The following is a 19694-nucleotide window of genomic DNA, read 5'->3' as shown; positions in this document are numbered from 1 at the left end:
AAATATCCGACACAAAATCAGGAAGGCAGATATCATTCCCAGAATATTATTTTGTTCTTTATTTAAATTTCCCTATATATATCAGCAAATTGTATGTACACAATACACTGCACACGAAAAAAAAATTAAATAAAACAACAGCAACAAAACAAAACTGTCAAGGAAGAGACCAAGGACTATTCAAATAAATCCTTTTCACCATGCAGTACCGTCAATTAGTTCTGTTTGTTTTTCAGCCGGGTTTTTTTACAAATAAAAGTACACTTTCGCATTTTTCCTTGTGCTTTATATATTTGGCACACTCATTCATTTGGAATGAAAGGACAATCTAGGCGGACCTACGGGCGTGTTTCTAATTTCATCAGCGAATGACCTTAAACTAAGAGTCTAAAGAAAATACTGATCACAGATAAACTTGGCTCAGGTAACCAAGGAGAAATATATTGCATGAGAACATGCTCCTCAGACATGTCTCACGAGCAAATGTCGTCAGATGTTCATGAATATGCAAAATATAGCAATGTTTACGGAAACTTTACTTAAGGCTTCATCGTGTTGGGCAAAAGGCTAAGTTCCATCTTTGGTGCAGTGTATCGTATTTATTTCCTTCCAGAAAATTTCGTAGAACACCGTCTTTCATTTCAACGATATTGGCCAATTTTTCACAGCGTTCTACAAAGTAGGGGAGGGTACACAGATAAGAATGCTCTTTAATATTCATTGCCGAGATTTACTCGGAAGAATCCCAAACGACATTTAATTCAAGTCAGAATGGGGAGCTCTCCTAAAAAAGGTAAGAAGTTAAATGTTCTTCGCTTACCAGAAAACGCGCCTTGTATTTTGTCTTATGTGTGATGAATTGTGATTTCCGTTGGTTTTCTATGAATCATTCATTACATGATACTGAACTCGTGAGATCCAAAACAATGACATGAATGCATGAAGACTATCAGTGATCACAAGATTTTTATTATTTCTTTTTTACCCCAGAGTACACACCTTGGGGCGCCCAAATTGGTCAATCTTTATTTAACTGACTATCACACAATTACGGGCGAAAAGAAATAACGCACTTCCGTTTTCTGTGTCGAAGTATAGGTCCATTTGACATTGGAAACTTTTCAAGTGAAAGTTCAGTGAATGAAGACGGTTTCTGCGCCATTTAAAAATAGAAATAATCCCGACGAGATATCTAGCTCTTTGTTTTGACCAAGTTTTGAGCCCCGTCTCTAAATTAACTAGGTTATTTTAGCTGACGACGGACACGGACTTTGAGTTAATTTAACAGCCTCTATTAGCTGACGACGGGCTTTAAATTGATTCAACAGCCTCTAAACCGCAATTCAGTATTGTTGCTACCTGCACATGTCAATATTCACGGCTGGTATATTATTTGCTCTGTGAGAGAGGTCCGATACCAGTTCACCAGTACCAATATTTTAAGAAAAAAAAGAAAGGAAGAAACCGTCTAAGTACTACTGACACCTTCTCAGGTAGAATGAACAACCAGGAGTAAAGCAAAAAGAAAATTCGGCTCCTGTTTCTTATGACCATAATTTTGAATACCCCGACAAGGGGCAAACAGTTCGGTAAATTAAAAAAATGATTGTGTAGCCCTTAAATAACCATGGAGACTCGTCACTTTGTTGCAATACCAGTTCTGCCATATTTGAGTTCGTCGCATGTGAAGATGGACGTTTGTCCCGGAGACGATCTTTAGACGCACGGATAGAACGTGTTGGACGATCCAAACTTCTCAGACGAACTTAACTGAGCCAGACGTCGAACTTTTCACGAACTTAACTCACTAAGTTTGGTTCGTCGCACGAAACGTTCGACGTTTGGCCTAGACCTTAGACTCCTGTACACAATTAAAGAATAGAACTGTTTGTACAGACTGGCTGGTGGGCCCTTGATGTACCCCATGTGCGGTCAGCAACAACAACAACAACAACAACAACAAAACCGTACCGGATGCCCGAAATAACCAAAAGGGATTAATTAAAAAGATCAAGCAGCCATACTTAAGACATTAATACAAGGCAAAATATTAAAATATTGTCAGGTACACCGTACAAGCAGGGGAAAATAGAACTGAAAAGAGCCTTAATCCGGTCATCATCAGCCTTACGCAAATACTAGTGAACTGAAGGCTTTAGTACGTTAAAGATCTGCCACAAAGCTGTTTTCCCGGGTGTGTACGGTGCTTGAGCACAATTACGAACGTCACGCGCTAATAAACGACTCTTAGTGTTTTTATTTATAAGAACTTGTAGCCTGTTTACATGGAGTTGGGGGACCCCAAGTAGGTGAGATAACACGTGGCGGGTCAACCCAGTTAGAGCGGTTTTCACTTGACTGTCGAAAGTAATTGAGGAATTGGTTTGGTTTTGGTTTTACTACGCCCTTTGGTTGGCTAGTGTATTTACTTTGGTTTTGGTTTTACGACAGTCAAGTGAAAACCGCTCTATCATGTAAAAACGTGATGAAATTAAATTCAGAGATTATATGGACAGGCGGGTTACCCCACCAAAGCGGGTTACCTCACCTACCTGGGGTCCCCCACCGCCATGTAAACAGGCCCTTAGATGCATCAGTTTCTCCCAATCACACATGATGATTTATCGGAACGAGTCAGTTCGCGGTCCGGCTATACTGATGTCAGCCAAGGGCAGCCTAGTCCCTAGGCGTTCTCGGCTCGGTCAATCCTGGACTCTACCGTGAGCTGTGTCGTCACCGAGTGATACGCGCGGACAACGGGGCAAGAGAGAACCCCTAGGGACTAAGCTGAGCCAAGTGCATTTTAGGCTTTTTAAATTTAAACAGTATCAACAAAATTATACAGTCTAGCTCCACTTTACGGACACCTCGTTATTTAGGACAGTTTTCTTTGTCCCTGGGAAAAGAAAGCCCTTACATTCTTTCTAATTCAACCCGCTTAATACGGACACCCCGTTACTACGGACACTTTCTATGGCCCCTTAGTGTCCGTATTCACGGGGTTTGACTGTATTACATAACTAACAGCCGACTGAGAATCAGCATCATCATCTTGCTCCAGACAAAGTTAGGGTAATGACTATTTAAGTGAGAAAACCGGAAATCCCGAATGGAAAATCAAATGGTTAGAGCCATTCCGTTTGGGAAGTTTCAGAAAATATGGGCGGTGTTAAGTAAGGCGATATAATTTTTCTACTCGTTTTAGTCTGTTCAGAATACTTGGATATATTTTGTAGCTGGTCGCTCTCTTGCTTCGTCAAATTGTATAGTTTTATTTTTTTGCTCAAAATTTCCACTCAGGTGGTTTGTGTAAATGAGTTATGACAAGTACCCTTACAGTCTTTTGAGAACTTGCTCTTGGTCATGGCTTACGGTAAAGATATTCAAAAAATTCGTATGTCTACTCCTTTTCCTTCTTTTAGCTAAAACAGATTGGGTCACTAAATTACTTTTGAGCAGCACATACTAGATGAACAGTGTTATGAATCTTTACAGACCAATCCTGTTAAGTGGGTGATCTACCACTGAAACGTCAGCTAGCATTATGGCATCCTCTTGACGCGGTCAAGTCAGTTGATATAAATCAAAATTTGAATTCAATAATCCTTAACTTCCACTTAAACTCGCACAGTAATACTTTTCTTGCCTATACCAGTTGGTACCTGTTCTAAACATGATAACAACCCATGATTACAACCGTTTAAGTTGAACGACTGTGAATGAGAGTGTAAGAGCAATTCTCTCTAACACCCGAAGATAAGGAACTATATCTCCATCGATCACAAAATAGTCTAACAAAGTATTATGAAATGATTTTCAGGTCAACTCTTTTGAAACGCTACGTAGAAACCCCTTCCGTTTGGCAGAAAACGAAATACTTTTGAGAAGCTGGTGGTACTTTAATCAGTCTATTTGCTGAATCCCAAATAACATTTCTCGCATAAACAAAACGACACTGAGAGATCAAATTCAGAGGATTTCGTTGCGTCGAAGTCTTTCGGGATATCGACTTAATGAATAACGCAAACTTTTGACAGACACTGCAGGTAGTGAATGGTGGTTATTCTACTTTATATTGCTCTTCATTTAGCATCTTGAAAAAGCATGGCTCTAAGTGGTTATTTCACGGACGGAAAACCCTCGCCTGGCACCCACTCTCCGCTACTATCTCTTCCAAATAATGATATCGAGGATTCCCCGCCAAAACAACCTACAACACCACCGAAGGTCAAGAACTATGACACAATGGAGGACAATATGGGCGGTAAGAACTTATGTACCTTTAAGCTAACGCACTCGCTCATGACATAAGGTCAAGAGACAAGCCCACTTTTAACTGTCATAGTTTGTTAACCTAATCAAGCGTTAAATTAAAACCCGTTATTTTTTTCTCTTCCTGATGTTAAAACCTAACAGTAGAAATTAATTTTTTCTCCAAATCTGAGTCAGAATCCCTTCAAACCTCTTTGCTCGTAACTTAGCCACACGGTAAGGAGGCTGCACAACAAACCTGTTTTTCTTTCTTAACTATCTGCGCAACAGACATTCGTGCAGTTGAAAACAAGGAAGTAATTTTGCTCCTCGTATTACATCTCGATTGTCAACTTATAATAAAATGCGAGTCTCTTTAATTTTCTGGGTCAAACGAACATGTTCCTCAACGGAAATATAACAACACAGGACGGAAAGACCCTACTGAAAGAAAGGAGACTTTAGGTGCCAGGCTGGCTATACAGTTGGCTAAAGAGCGCGAAAAGTAAACTGGGAACAAATTTAGCACAAAAAGGAAAAAGGCAATTTTTCAAATACAACTTTAGCTTCCCGAATTTTATTGGCTGCGAATCTACCCGGAAAATCGCACAGGCTGTCAGCACTCCCACGCTGGCTCCCGAGACGAGACGAGGCAAAAACTGCTGCGTGGAGGAACGTGGAGGCACGATAGGAATTGTGGGTGATAAAACAAAAAAAATTCATGGCGGCTAAGTCAAGTGGTTTGTTGTCAGGGTTCATGTATCTTATACGACAATTATTCGGAATGTGAGTGTATGGATATAGTACAGCTGTTACACGAAACAATTCATCCAGTTACAAACATCCAATAAAAAGCCGGCAATTTAAAGGTACTTGTCGGGCGACACGTAAACAAAATTTAATGATGGAAGGTTCGGAAGGTGAGTCTGATGAATTTCACTCGGATATGGAAGTTACGTTTTCGAAGGCAAAATCGCGATCACCGCAGAGGCAAAGGTTAGAAGAAGCTGATGAACTCTCAGAAGATGTATTCATGCCTCTGGTACCCGGCGATGAGTTCGAAGAACAGGATTTGGAAGGTAAGGTGAAGCGATTTTTGAAGTCAACGCGGAAGGTTAATTTATAATTATAAAATAAGCGTAAGTTCAAACGGAATTTCGTGTTGTCTGGCACATCAAGACTTGTTTGGCGATTTTATTTTGCTCCGGTTGAGATGTTTTCCTGTAGATGAATAAATTTGACGTATCATTTAAAGGTTCATTCAAAGAATTTCTACGTATGGTTTTATATAATTATTGATTAAAAAGACTTTCAAAGAGTTTCAAACTGAAGTTTTAAATTGCGTTGTTCCAAGTTGCAAGATATTTTTGTTACGGTATTTTAATGCAGCGAAGCTTCATATGTGAAGTAATATATTAGCATTTAAAATATCAGAGAAATATCAACTTGTAGCTGATCTATATTTCAAGCTAAGCTTATGAATACGATAATAATTTTTTGTTTATTAATGAGATGCAAATAATTAACAATTATTATACATTGTACTCACTATCTGTCTTCTCATTCTCTAAGAGCCTACAGCTAATTTGGAAATCAGGGCAACCTACAGATTAGTTAGTTATCTGCTAGCAGATAACTGACTAATCTGTAGATTGCACGTGCAATGCATGAGTATACCTGCCAACTTTTTCTGAGATATAAGCGTGAGATTTTTATCCTGGAAGTGCTGGGATTTTTGAACACGACACGATCATTTCCGAAGATTCCCGAAGAAGTCCGAAGTCTTCCGAAGACGTCCGATGTCTGCCGAAGACGAAGTTATCGAGAAAACGCTTATCCACAGGGACCGACGTTAGTTGATAACATCAGCGCAATAGTTCGATCGCGAGGAAGGTATTGTCATTTATTCATTTTACACATGGATTTCGTTCCTTACATGGGTCTGAGTTAACATATTTTTGGAAATTGTGTCAAGCAAGACGGCAACAACTCACATTTTTCAATCAGGCGTGAGAAATTGGCCCGCAAGCGTGAGCTGGCGTGAGATCGAGGTTTTCAACCCGCAGGCGTGAGACTCACGCCTAAGGCGTGAGAGTTGGCAGGTATACATGAGTTCCCATAACAATAACTTTTCAGGTTCTTTGCAACGTTGTTGTTATTCTCTTTAAAACAATGTATAATTATAAAACAATTATTAGATTCAGTTTTTGTGATATCCTCAATTATCAAAGTCTTGGTAAGTGTTATCACACTTTGGCCTTCGGCCCAGCTGATAACACTTACCTCAAGCTTGATTATTCCAGGTATCACAAAAACCTGATCCAATAATATTGTTTAATGTCATACTAACCTTATTTTAAAGTAAATTTAATAGTTTCTTAGTACACGCTGAAAAGATAATTTTTTTCTGTAATAGTAATGATAAGTATTGGACAATGTTCCAGACATATTTAGAGTTCTAGTTTAAATAGCTTTATATGTTGTTTCCGAGTTTGCTTTCTCTGCAAAAAGTATGTTTTCCTTAATTGTTTCCTAGTTGTCCCATTTCTCCTGATTACTGCCCTTGCATCTTTGAAAGTTTGTGATTAAAGCATACCAGCCTGACAGGTCATGACAGTGTGCTATCTGGACAGTACCTTTGTCATGCCCTGTATTTCTGCAACAGCAACAGCAAAAATAATTTAATAATAATAATACTATTATTATTTTAATGTAGTGATAGTAATAACTGCAGGTTAACACACAGATATTGTAAAATAGTCCTCTGAGAGGACACCAGCTCACTAGCAATGAATAGTCTGTACTCCAGTAACCATAAAAAAGAAGAAAATTTGTGAAAAAAAATACGGCCAATGGCGAGTTTTGAACCCAGTACTGCAATGACAACGAACTGACACCACATGCTTGCAAAACAACTGTCATGTTGACTGCTGCCCTAGCATTACTTTAAAATAACTGTGTATTATGTAATATTCTCTTTAACATTTTTATTAAGTTCATGTTCATGATGAATTTAATCGATACTATAGTATAACATCTCTCCAGCACTTGTATAGGAAATGTATAGGGGTAATAAATTATGGGAATGTATCCTTTGATGTTAGGGTTTAAGAGTTTTTTATCCCTTTTTCCTTTGTTTCTTTTGACTACAATTATTTTTGAAAATGAGTAATGTAGTTTTAGGATATGAAATTGTTTGGCTTAAGAAAAAGAAGAAGAAAGTAGAATTATATTTTATTTCTCAAAAAAAGGGTGATAGCAGGTATCAAACCCAGTCCCTTTGGCTTTGAAGGTCAAGCATTACTGCACATACAAGAACAAAGGAATGACCATACCATCATTCATTCATTCATTCATTCATTCATTCTTATGCCGACAATAGGGTAAAGTTTTCTGGCTCTAAGGCAGTGAGCTCAAAAATGATCACATTCTTGATTTGATTTATGACCTCATCTTTTCTCCTTGCACAGATTCTGGACAGCCAACTTACACTTTGTCTGAAGCCGTAGAGAAGATTGGCTTTGGCAAATTTCAGATGAATATAATCTGGATGGTTGGTTTTTTTGTCGTAAGTATCCCTAACGTAAATTCAGTTAGTTATACGTGTTTTTACATGTGGACAGGGATGTCATCACTGGTCAAAATAAATTAAAGGGTGCTTTAGGAAGCAAACAGAAACAAATGTCTCTCTACATGTATGCTATTGATCAAAATTTTAGATTGCTGATGCACTTGAAATGATGTTGCTGTCTATTCTTGCCCCAACAATCCGCTGCATTTGGCATCTTCCATCTTGGAAGGAGGCTTTGGTTACCACGGTGAGCATTGATAATGGCATTAAGGGAACACCTTTATTCATTAATATTAAGCTACGTGCAAATGGACGCATTGAACAACTCCCAACATTGTTAGCCCTAGAAAGTTGCATCCATGTTGGCAGTGGTGTCGAACAGATGCAACAACTCCCAACAATGTTGGGACCTGCAGTGCATTGTGGGAAGGATATAACCCATAAGACTTTGTAAACCATGAGTAATGCACATGCGTGGCCCCAGCAATGTTGAGTAGTGATTACTAGAATGGCAGAGCAAAAGTGGAAGTAACTCAATAAATTGAAAATGGATGTTTCACTAGTATTGAGTAAGATACCAGTGAAAAAAGGTAAAGTAACTGTGACTTTCTAAATCTGTTTTGAAGGAGGGCTATGAATTAATAAAATATTATCATTATATGGCAGGTTGTCTTTGTAGGAATGATGATTGGATCATCTTTTTGGGGTTGGCTAGCAGACCACTATGGCCGAAAAACTGTAAGTTCAGGTACATGCACATAGCTAGGTAAAGACACTTATTTAATATAGTACACAATAAAGTAATACACTAGTGTATGATTTGGTTGGAAAATTTCCAAACCAGGTAAATGATTACCCTTTTCCTTTGTTTCAGCAATTTGTCTTCGCAGAATTGATGACTTTTTTCGACTTCTTTGTGACAAGCTTGAGTATAGTCAACACTCTTGTCGAACTTGAGGGATCAAATGGGCTGTTAATGTCATGGTTGTTGCGTTTTTCATACTTCTGTCAATATAATGTCAAGACTCTGGGAAACAAAACTATTTCCCTCAGAAGCTGGCAATGAGTGTGTATCTGACACAAAGAACATGCCCAAAATACTTCATGTGTTCATGATTTTCTTAGTCTGTTAGTAAATTTATGAATAAATCCCTCACTTAGGCAAATAAAAATTGCATCCTGCTACATGTAATTTACAGCTGCAACGCCATTTATTAATTGTGTTTTTTTTCTCCTGATTTGTTGTCAAGGTCATAGTAATATGTGCAACCTGGATCTTCTATTTTGGATTAATTAGTTCATTTTCACCTCACTATTACTGGATCATAGCATTGCGTTGTTTAGTTGGTTTTGGAATTGGTGGTGCACCACAATCGTAAGTGCTATTAGTGCATATGGAAATTATTGATATACCATATTTCCTCTATTTAGCCCCTGGGGTTTATTTTTGTAGGTGTATGCTTCTAGGCTAGGGGCTTATTAGAAGTGGGTGTGCTTTTTAGAGGTACAAAAAGTGTAACCCAGAGGATGGGTGCAGGGGTATATCTGGAGTTTTGATTATGGGAGAGGTCTACCTCAGATATGCGAGGTAAAGAACGGGTAATATACTGGTATGATAATGGGAGGTACCTGTTGCTTGTGAGACATAGGGCGTATGGACCCCCCCCCCCCCCCCCCACCACCACCCCAGGCCTGTACTTGAGGGGGACCCTTTTGGAAGTTCAGTTTGATATGCAGTTTATGCTGGCATTGGAATTAGGACAGGGTTTAAAATTAAAAGCAATAATATCATATTGCTTGACCCCCCCCCCCCCCAAATTTATTCTCTTGTTTTAAAGATTTTAAATATATATTTTTTTAAGTCAATTATTAACGCACTGTAATGTTTGTTTCTTTCTTGTCTTTCAGGACAACACTTTTAGCTGAGTTCCTTCCATCAAGTGTTCGATCATACTGCATATTATCTCTTTCTGTAAGAAGTAAACTGTTCATGTTTTAAGCTGATATAATGTCAGATAGCATTTAAAATATTATTTATTTAAGCAATTTACAACATGTAAAAATCTGTGGAGATTTCCAACTTTGACATGTGTACATATCTGCTTTATTGTAGCTCCAACCGTAGGCTTAACATTAGAGTTAAATATTCTTGTATGTATAAAATTGTTTTGGATACAGTGTAGTTATTAGTTTTTCTCAGAGTAGTCAGTTAGCTATTGATTGCAACAATGAACTGCTTTCCGCCTTGGTCTTCATCAAGTGATGGTGTTGATGGGCTGTGCAAGATTATTAATAGTACCCATTTTGCTGTTCGTAAAATTTGATGCGACTAATAACCCCTGTGGGTATATACCTCCATATGATGGTGTATATGGGCAGGCTCTTTCTGACAGGGGTACCTGCTGAACCTTTGTCTGTTTTCAGGTATGTGAAAGGTTATGGATTTCTTAAGTTGCAGTATATGAAAGTGTAGGGACATTCGTCATTTCAGTATTTCAAAGGGCCTGTAACGAAAATACTTATATTTTAAACTGACGTACAAAAGCTGTATCATGGCTGCCATTTGAGAATTTATTTCAAGGAATTATTGTGCTCTTACATCGCCTTTCACATTCCTGACAGGTGATCACTTGGACAAATCAGATTTGATCACATCTCGTTTCGGTTTTGTTGGCAAGATATAGAGATCTGGGTATGAGAGTAATAAAACAAATAATGTTATTAAAATATTTGCTTCTTTTCATTACAGTTTTTTTGGGCAATAGGATCTTGTTTCACAGTAGGAGTTGCTATGGCTGTGATGCCATCATTGGGATGGAGATGGCTTCTTGGATTTTTGTCCTTACCACTTCTATTGTTTGTTGCTATGAGTTATGTAAGTAAGACTGAGTGAGCGCTGCTGACAATTGAAAATTTTATCATTTGTTGTTAAAATAAAAAATATTTGATAAGAACTTTAAGATAAATGATCATTGAATTTTTTATTGTTTGATTGTTAGATTAAGAACATATGCATTGCATCAGAGGTTTTTTTTTGTTTTTTGTAAACCCTCAATAAAAAAACATAAAGTAAACCTGTGTCTTCACTGCAAATAGAATTTGACTAATAGACCAGTTTGTTTTTTAAGTGAACTGCTTGCCCAAAAATGTTTCACTGATCAAAAATAATAATTATGTATATTATTCTTTTAGTGGCTCCCAGAGTCCTGCAGATATTACCTTGCTGCAGGTGAGAAAGAAAAAGCAGTTAGAATGCTTCAGAAGGTGGCAAGGGTCAACAAAAGTGAAATGCCTGTAGGAATTCTTAAAGATGCTAGTGAGGTAAGTTAAGGATTAATAATGGTAATTGAACTGAGTGGAGTGCAATTTGGTCTGAAATCATACAAGTGATTTTAAAATCGGACAAGTGCAAGTTCAATTTGAATTACAAGTATGCATGATTTCAAACCAACATTGTATGACACAAAGTTCAGTTACAACTTATTGCAGCCATTTTGAAATTGCAGAATTCAGTCAGTACCAATACTATTAAATTTTGACCTAGTAGCCAGTTTAATTTCTTGAAAAGTGGAAACAAAAAGGTCTTATCTCATTTTGTACCCGACACAGAAATGATGCAATATAGAGCAAAAATGGTGTGATTTCAAAACAGAAATGAGGCAATTTAGAACATGAATCATGTGATTCAGGACAGATGTGATTTGGGGCAAAAAATAGTGTGATTTGTGAATAAATTGCTCTGCTGAGAGCCAATCAGATTGCAAGGATCACCAGTGATTTCAAAATGGATAATAAAGTTATTTTAAAACAACAAGAAGTAGGAGCATTTTATCAATAAAACATCACCACCATGCACTGATTATCTACAGATGTCTGCATAAGACAGCTTTTGATTTTTTAAAAAAATATATCTTCATTGAAAACTAGATAATAGTATTGTTACATAATCTTGACTATTCCATTGATGTATGAGTACTCAATAAAAGCATTAAATTTTGCCCTCAGAATGGTAGACAAGGACAATTTAAAGATTTGATCAGTCCAGAATTTAGAAAGACAACAATTTTGTTGTGGTTTATTTGGTGAGTATTGTTTAATTTAGGTTACAAAAACAAGTAAAAATCGTAAACCAGAGCACTGATAGATAGAGGGGGTAAAATGAGCACACCATCGGCCTCAGTGTTTTTTGTTGGATAAGGACTATTTCAAGTTAGTGATGTAAAATAAGGACTACTTTTAGGTAATTAAGTGGATTAAAATATCTTGGCTGTTGTTGGAGCTACATTGTACAACCTCAGTGTAATGAGTAATATTATGTTACATTACTGAAAATATTCTGACATACTCTGAAACTTCACCACAAAGGTAATCTCTTAGTAAGAACTGATATCTCAGAAAACGAAATATATTTTAAGGTAATTGACACATTTGAGGTTATTGTTTGTATAGATAATAGCATGATTAGTAGCGATATTTGGCTTAAGTACCATGAGTAAAATTTGAGACAATTTTGAAATATCACAAGTGGTATTTATGCCAAAATAATGTCACAAATTACAAATCATGCTATTATTTGTTTATACTACTGCCTGCAAAAGGTTTGTAATTTTCACATGTAGCCTGAAGTAGGTATTTCAAATTAAGCTTAAATACCACTCCTCTAAGCCAATCAAATTGCAGAAATTTCTCAGTTAGTAGCTAGTATAAGGATTGAAATATCATGGCTGTCATTGGAGCAACCTCAGAAGTGAGTTATAATATATTAAAATTGTTGCAAATATTCAGGCAGAAACTTGCCTTGTGGGTATTTCTATCAGTAAAAACTTTTACCTCAAAAAATTTGAGTCGAGTAATAAGTGTCCCTTTCCAAGTTAAATGATCTTGCGGGTACAAAGTTTGACAAAATTTTGTTGTCATTTACAGGTTTAACTTAGCATTTACATATTATGGAATAGTGCTTATGACTACAGAGATGTATCAAGGACTAAGTGAATCTGAAGGAAGCTGTGGAGGTACGAATGAAACCACTTGTTGATATCTGTCATTAAATAAACCATTTAGCTTACTGATACAAAACATATTTCTTCACTTAACAGATAATTTAATGAGTAATAAACATTAGCACAATTACATGTAAGGAAGCAGTTTGGTTTAGGTATTTTCAACAATGAATGGACCATAATAACTTTATTGAAACTTGGACTACTGTACTTGTTAAACAGTTTAAGTATTATTTTATTTCATGAATATCTAGAATGTTCTCCACTAATTATTATGATGAACACCCTCACGGGGTTACAGTACATGAAAATACCACCTCTGCATCATATCTGAAGGCAAGCAACTACCATTATTTTCAGCCACAGATTCTGGTGCAGTTAAGAATCCTGACTGTGGATGTCAGCTTCTCACTTTTAAGGACTACACAGACATGCTGTGGACCACACTTGCTGAGTTTCCTGGTACAGAATAAAAAATTATGGCTTACATGTTTAACTTTATCTTCATGGGGAAAGGAAATGAAAATTATTGCATGATTATTGAAATAAATTGTAATAGACTAAAAGTTGAATTTCAGGGAGCCCTGTGCACTGTATGAATTGTGTGCAATGAGTGTATTATCATGGGTTTTGGAGATATCTACATGGTACCTGTACCACTGAAATGATCCCCACCGTCGAAATGATCTCCGCCACCGAAATGACCCCCAATCACCACTGAAATGATCCCCACCACCGAAATGACACCGGCGGTCACCACCGAAATGATCCCCGGAATATCGGGAATGGAATTAAGAGGACTAAAAAAACTGGACAACAATTTAGAGCGTGCTTTTTATTTATTTATATTGCATCTTTTTTACGGTGTGTAATTTACCTTTTTACCGCTCTTTATTTTGCAGTTAATTGTTTGTTTGTTTTTTTTTGGTTTAACACTAGACAATACTTGTTCAAAAGATGCATTTCACTTATGTCTTCTATTTCTTCGAATTTCTTTTTATATTTTTGCAAGAAAATTAATCTTCTTAATCAGTGTATAGAACTGTTATCAGTCTAATTACTTTCTCTACTTTCCTCTGTTTAGAATCGTGTTTGCATGAATAAACGAAGAATTTAGAATAGGTAGCAAAGTCCCAGGTCCATTTAAGCGAAGGTTCCGAAAATTTAAGACGGGATCATTTCGATTGCGAATAGGTATCATTTCGGTGGTGGGGATCATTTCGGTGGTGATTGGGGGTCATTTCGGTGGCGGAGATCATTTCGATGGTGAGGATCATTTCGGTGGCGGTACAGTACCTTCTATTCCTGGGATCCTGGAAGAATTATTAGTTCATTGTACCGCAACTATATGAGATTAAAAATTGTGTTTTTCAGCCAAGGGCACAGGCACCAAAAAAAACCCAGAAACTACTTACATTCTTCAATTCAATTACCATATTCTTTGGCTCTCTTCTATAAAAGTATTTTGTGCAATGCAGTTAACATAACAGACTGGTCCTCTCTCCCACCCCAGATCAAAACCACCTGTCCAGTTGTGCATTGTTGAAGAGACTCAAGAGGAAGGGACACTTATTTTCCAGTTTAATTTCTTCTTGGAAAACTCACACAGGGGCACCCAATGACGGTTTCCTCCTAAATGCATTGAAAACACTTTTTAGGCTATCCAGAGTACTTTCAGATCTCTAGAAAGCATTCTGAGCGGCGCTGTAAAATTGGTGTCTGTTCAGTCAGGTAGGGGAACGAGAGGGGTATTGAGTATTGTTTTGCTGAAAATTTTAGAGGAAATTTGACATATTACGAAAGTAAGACATTTTCTAATTCCTCTCTCCATCACCTTTTTGAATGCACAAATTTTAGGTTTCCTTTTATCTACGAAAAATAGCCTAACTTGGGAAGTAAAATGCGAAAATTAAACTTCAGAAAATCGTAGGGAATTTATTAGATAAGCTTCCAAAATTGTACATGAATGGAATGGTCATCTAAAAACGTGTAGCCACCCTCAGGTAATAGAAAATTCTAGGCATTATTTTCTTCTCCAAACAGATATTTTATACAAAACGGTCGTTGGGTGCCCCGATTCAAAAGGATGGTCACCACAATAATAATTTATTACCATCTGTTTGGAGAGAGTGTCTGAAGTAATTTTGATTCCATAGCAGGTCTAATTAATAATTTCATACCTTAAAATGTGGCAAGTAAATATACTGATCAATGTAGGACAACTTAAAAATGAATTGGTAAATGATAACACATAAAAAATTTGTCATGATTAATATTAAGATATTTTCCCTTCTTGTTAGGCATCATTGTGACCATGTTGATGCTGGAGAAACTTGGAAGAAAGAAAACCATGGCAATCGAATTCTTTTTAACTTCAGTTTGCTACTTTCTTCTATTTATCTGTTCTGGAAGGTAAGAGTTAAATTTCTTAATTGTTTTGATAAGGTAATGAGTCCCTCCAGTTGAAAATAGATGTTTAAAATGATAACTAGACTGTTCATAGCCCCCTGTTTTCTGCATTGGTCAGGGAAAGTGATTTCCGAGTTTGAAATGCCTCTGTCTTGATATGATTATCCAATTCACACTGAATTCACCTCCAAAGCTTGTCCTTTTCTCACCTCTACAGTCAATTTGTATTTGAAAGACATCAAATCAACTTGGCAAAGCCTTGAAAAAATCTATACAAAATACGTATGTTCTAAGGAGGTTAAAAAGCTGCGGAATGATGTACTGTATGGAATTTTAAGGAAAGATGAATTAAGCTTACTAATACAGAATAATTCATTATTCACTTTGTTTGTGTATTTTTCTTACAGAACCATGATGACGGTGTTTATATTTGGAGTTAGAGGATTTATATCAGGAGCATTCCAAGGCTTCTATGTTTATACACCTGAGGTACATGTAATAGACTGAACAAAGATTATGACACTAAAGAAAACATGTAATACTTATGTAACAGAAATAGGTCTTGCAAAATTGAAGAAAGGCTGACTTATCTTGTTAAAATGGCATTAGCAAACCCGGATCATAAGCCTTTGAATTTGAAACAAATTACTTAATAATTGCAGACGAATGGGTTTCTTGTATTTCGTTTCTTTTTTAGGTTTATCCAACAGTAGTTCGTGCTCTAGGTCTTGGCTTCTGCAGTGCAGTTGCTCGTGTTGGAGCAATGATAACACCTTTTATATCACAGGTATGAATGAGGTTTTGAGACGCATTCGTTCATCGACTAACACATGATATACCTATAGCTCTCATTTGGGGGGGACCCAAACCTCCTACATGTGTAGCTCCCGTAACTTTAGCCTGCATAGCAAGCGTTTCCGCGCGAGTTCGTCGAGAAAGTTGGGACGAGAGCCAAAAAAAATCTTTTTTTGGCTCCCGCTCTAACGTTCGCGCTATAACTCGACTGGAAACGCTTGCTACGCAGGCTACCGTAACTTGTATTCTCGGGTCCGAAGGCATCCTTTGTTTTGGTTTCTCTCTCTCTCCCCCCCCCCCCCCCTCCCACTCCCGTAGTCTCTCACTTAGATGCTTCTAGAATCCTAAGTTGACATCACAATCAATCATATATTCTCAAGACACAACTTAATAGGCTCGGAGTTGAAAGCGAGTAGTACTGAATCAAACAGAGTAAGAAGTACAATAGCATCTTTTGACAGAGTAACGACTGGGACAATAGTTTTTCTCCTACAAGTTATAAGAATGTTTGTAGCATAAAAACGTTAGAAATGAATGAGGGGAAAAGGAGGGTGATAACAATTCTTTTGCTTTCAATCAATCGGACAAAATAAAGTTTGACAAAAGATAACAAAAATAGACCAGAATTTGGTTTTCTGTGAGTACGAGGTATCATTTCTAACTAGGGTTTATCATTATTGTTTTTTCTTCTCAGGTGTTGCTCAGGGTCTCACTACGTTTAGCGTTAGGTGTCTATGGCTTAATGTCCTTGTTATGTACTGTCTGCACGTTATTACTGCCTATTGAAACCACAGGAAGACCAATGGTGGTAAGTACTTGTACAAATTCATAATAAAAGGGCTTGACACTGATAAATGATTTCCATTTCGGATTGACCTTTTCCTTTGCTTTTGTTTTACAATCACGTTCTTGGTCAGTGGTGTTGTCAATGATAATATTTACAACAACGACAATAACAACAATTATGTTTCATTTTATATCATTATTTTTAACTTTGCAGGAATCAATGCATTGATTGGACCTCCAGGATTCAACGGCAGTATTTATTTTTATGTTTAGTTTTAAAATCATGTATTTTTGTTACGTTTAAACTAAAGTGACTGTCGCGCAAGCATAGAGTGGTCCTTAAGGTTGGAATTTTCACAGTTCAGCTTAAATTATATGGCGGGTCCATTCCAACGAAAACTAGGGTATATTATTTTTTGGATTGCCAGAGGTGTGCCCCAAAAATGTTTGATTTGTAGTCGCCTCAAAATGTAATCATTCAAAACTCCACATGGACTTAGTTTGAGCATAGTTAGTAGAGGAGGCAGTGGTTATGAAAGCCGGCGAACATCAAAGTTGAAAGCAACGGTGCTGTAATTTATGTTGGACTCCCTGACCGTGCACAATCCTTTGTTTTTTGTTTACAAATTGTGACTGAATAAATTAATGCGATGTCTCTATTGGTCAGTAAGTTCAAAATGATAGGAATGCTATTGAACGTTGTGCACGGTCAGGTCCAAAAAAGCTAACAAAAACATATAACAAAAGAGTCTAACGGGTTTCATAACCATTCAACTTTTGTATTAATAACTATGATATGAGGTGCTTTGGATTTTATCACCATGTTTTTTTCCTCAAAGTATCTATCAGTATTTGTCTCTCGCGTATCCAGAATGTTTTAACGTTGATGAAAATAGACAAATATTTAACGTAATTTTGCACGGTCAACACCGCTTTTCAGACGAGTAAACAGGCAAGTTTAACTTCTAAAACCAACTCAAATAGTAAATGGCGGTCGAAGCAAAAAATGCTCTATTTAATTTCAATCGCAAATGCACAGATAACTATATGAGAATTCAGCACATTTCCTTGTAATTCGTGAAATATATTTTGTACAGTATTTTACCACTGGAATTACCTAAGCATTTCAATGCGACAATTGGAATGTCATCGTGAAGAACTGCAAAACTCGGAGTGCTCTCTATAACGTCGTGAAAATATACGTCATTAAGAAATAGTTATTTATAACCACCTTTTGTTTAAGGCTTATTTTTCACTCTGTTGTACAGTTTTTTGTCAGGCAGTATTTATAACATGATAAGGTAATGATGTTATCACGGATTGTTAGAGCTTGTATGCACCACTGATGAAACAGTATAAACTGTTATTGTTTACTCTTTCAATTAGATATAAATTATAAATTATAGTATAAATTGTAGAGTGGCTGTCAGCATTCTCAACGTTGTATAAAAAGGAGAAAATTTCGTGGAATATATAGGTCAATAAAGTTTTTAAATTGCTTTTAACTTGAGTCTGATTTTGATTTAGATTTTTGTTGCTGATTTAAAAGAAGTCCCCTTAATAACCCAACTTGCGAACGTAGACATTTTTCCGGTCATCGCTTCTCTCCACTTGGAAATGCGGCTGTGTTCGGAAGCCTATTGGTAAGCCAATAAAGAGACTAGTAGCAAAAAAGACTTAAGCATAGGACATCCGGAATATGAACATTTCGATATTTGACATAATGGAGAGTATGGAGATTTACACAATAAACGTATGACAGACTACTCCCAAAATATTAAAATTTCCATATTTTACATAATGCAGAATATGGACACTCAAGAGTTCAATATTTGACATACACAAAATTGAAACTTCGATATTCTACGTGATGGAAAATATGAAAAGTTACACATTTATTATAGATAAGAGTAAAACTTGAGTGTTTGATATGCATAATATTTAAAGCTCCATATTTAACATAATGCAGAATATGGAAATTTAAAGAGTTCAATATATGATTTACAAATATTTGGAATTCAATGTTTTACATAGCAGATAATATGGAAATTTACAAATTTAACATAAAGGAGTAAAATTCGTCTGTATCACATCCGGAATATAAACATTCCATTCAGTTATTTGACACAAGGCAGAAAATGAAAAATTTAAACATTAAATGTACCTTCGAGTAAAATTTCAGTAATCAAAATAACGAATAAATTTCTGGATTTTACGAAATAGAGAATATGAAGATTCAAAGAGTTCGATATTTAAGATAATTAAGAAAATTTCTGACAGTTTTAACGCTGTTTTTACGACTATTAGGCCTTCACTTGACAAATGACCACGCCCTTTGATATAAAATTCTTATTTTTGGTTCAATTACTTTTTGAGGAACGAAGGTAACATTTGTATTAACAAAAAGCTGCAATTAAAAACATGCAACCCTTTCAACATCGTACGTAACACGTGTTCTTGGCAACTGCAAAACCTCTCTCATCCTGTACCAAGAACGTAGAGGTAAAAACGTTTTACGGCTAATTCAAAGGTTAAAACTACATAAAACTAATAAAAAGGGCAAAAGATGCCCAGGAGTGGCTAAATGTGACTGTACGAAGAGTGGTGGGATCGTTGTTATCACGAAAACTTTCTCAGCGCTTTGCTGATGGGTCCTATCATACGACCTGGGTTTCCATATTGGTGCGCAAACATCAACGATGTCGTTTAATATACACCACGATGACCGCTTGATCCACAGAGAGAGTGTCAGGGGGACACAACAGCAAAATAATGAAGCTGCAAATGCACTACACTACAAAACTTTGGGGTGTTCTTCACTCAGACAAAAGATCCCGCCCGCGACTTCGGAAATTGTCTCTTGTCCAAGTTGTTCTAAGGGA

At 36.6% G+C, this 19694-nt stretch overlaps 1 protein-coding gene across 2 annotated transcripts; it reads left to right on the top strand.

The window, feature by feature from the left end:
* The first annotated feature begins 652 nt into the window (after positions 1-652).
* On the top strand, positions 653-17804 carry LOC140951941 (synaptic vesicle 2-related protein-like). 2 transcript variants are annotated; one of them, XM_073401322.1, is made up of 17 exons: positions 653-793; positions 4091-4264; positions 7722-7819; positions 7971-8069; positions 8489-8560; positions 9073-9197; positions 9731-9794; positions 10572-10697; positions 11015-11143; positions 11828-11904; positions 12746-12834; positions 13183-13284; positions 15123-15234; positions 15639-15720; positions 15929-16018; positions 16721-16834; positions 17027-17804. In XM_073401322.1, exons 2-17 carry the CDS (start codon positions 4105-4107, stop codon positions 17039-17041), a joined length of 1554 nt encoding a protein of 517 aa, XP_073257423.1. In that variant the 5' UTR covers positions 653-793; positions 4091-4104; the 3' UTR covers positions 17042-17804. The 2 variants fall into 2 exon arrangements, with proteins under 2 accessions (XP_073257423.1, XP_073257422.1); XM_073401321.1 differs by lacking the exons at positions 653-793; positions 4091-4264 and adding an exon at positions 4951-5330.
* The last annotated feature ends 1890 nt before the right edge of the window (positions 17805-19694 follow it).

Source organism: Porites lutea, chromosome 11 (genome assembly GCF_958299795.1).
Source record: "Porites lutea chromosome 11, jaPorLute2.1, whole genome shotgun sequence".
Taxonomy (NCBI): Eukaryota; Metazoa; Cnidaria; class Anthozoa; order Scleractinia; family Poritidae; genus Porites; species Porites lutea.
The sequence above is the reverse complement of the archived record's forward strand: the minus strand, read 5'-3'. Positions and strand labels throughout refer to the sequence as shown.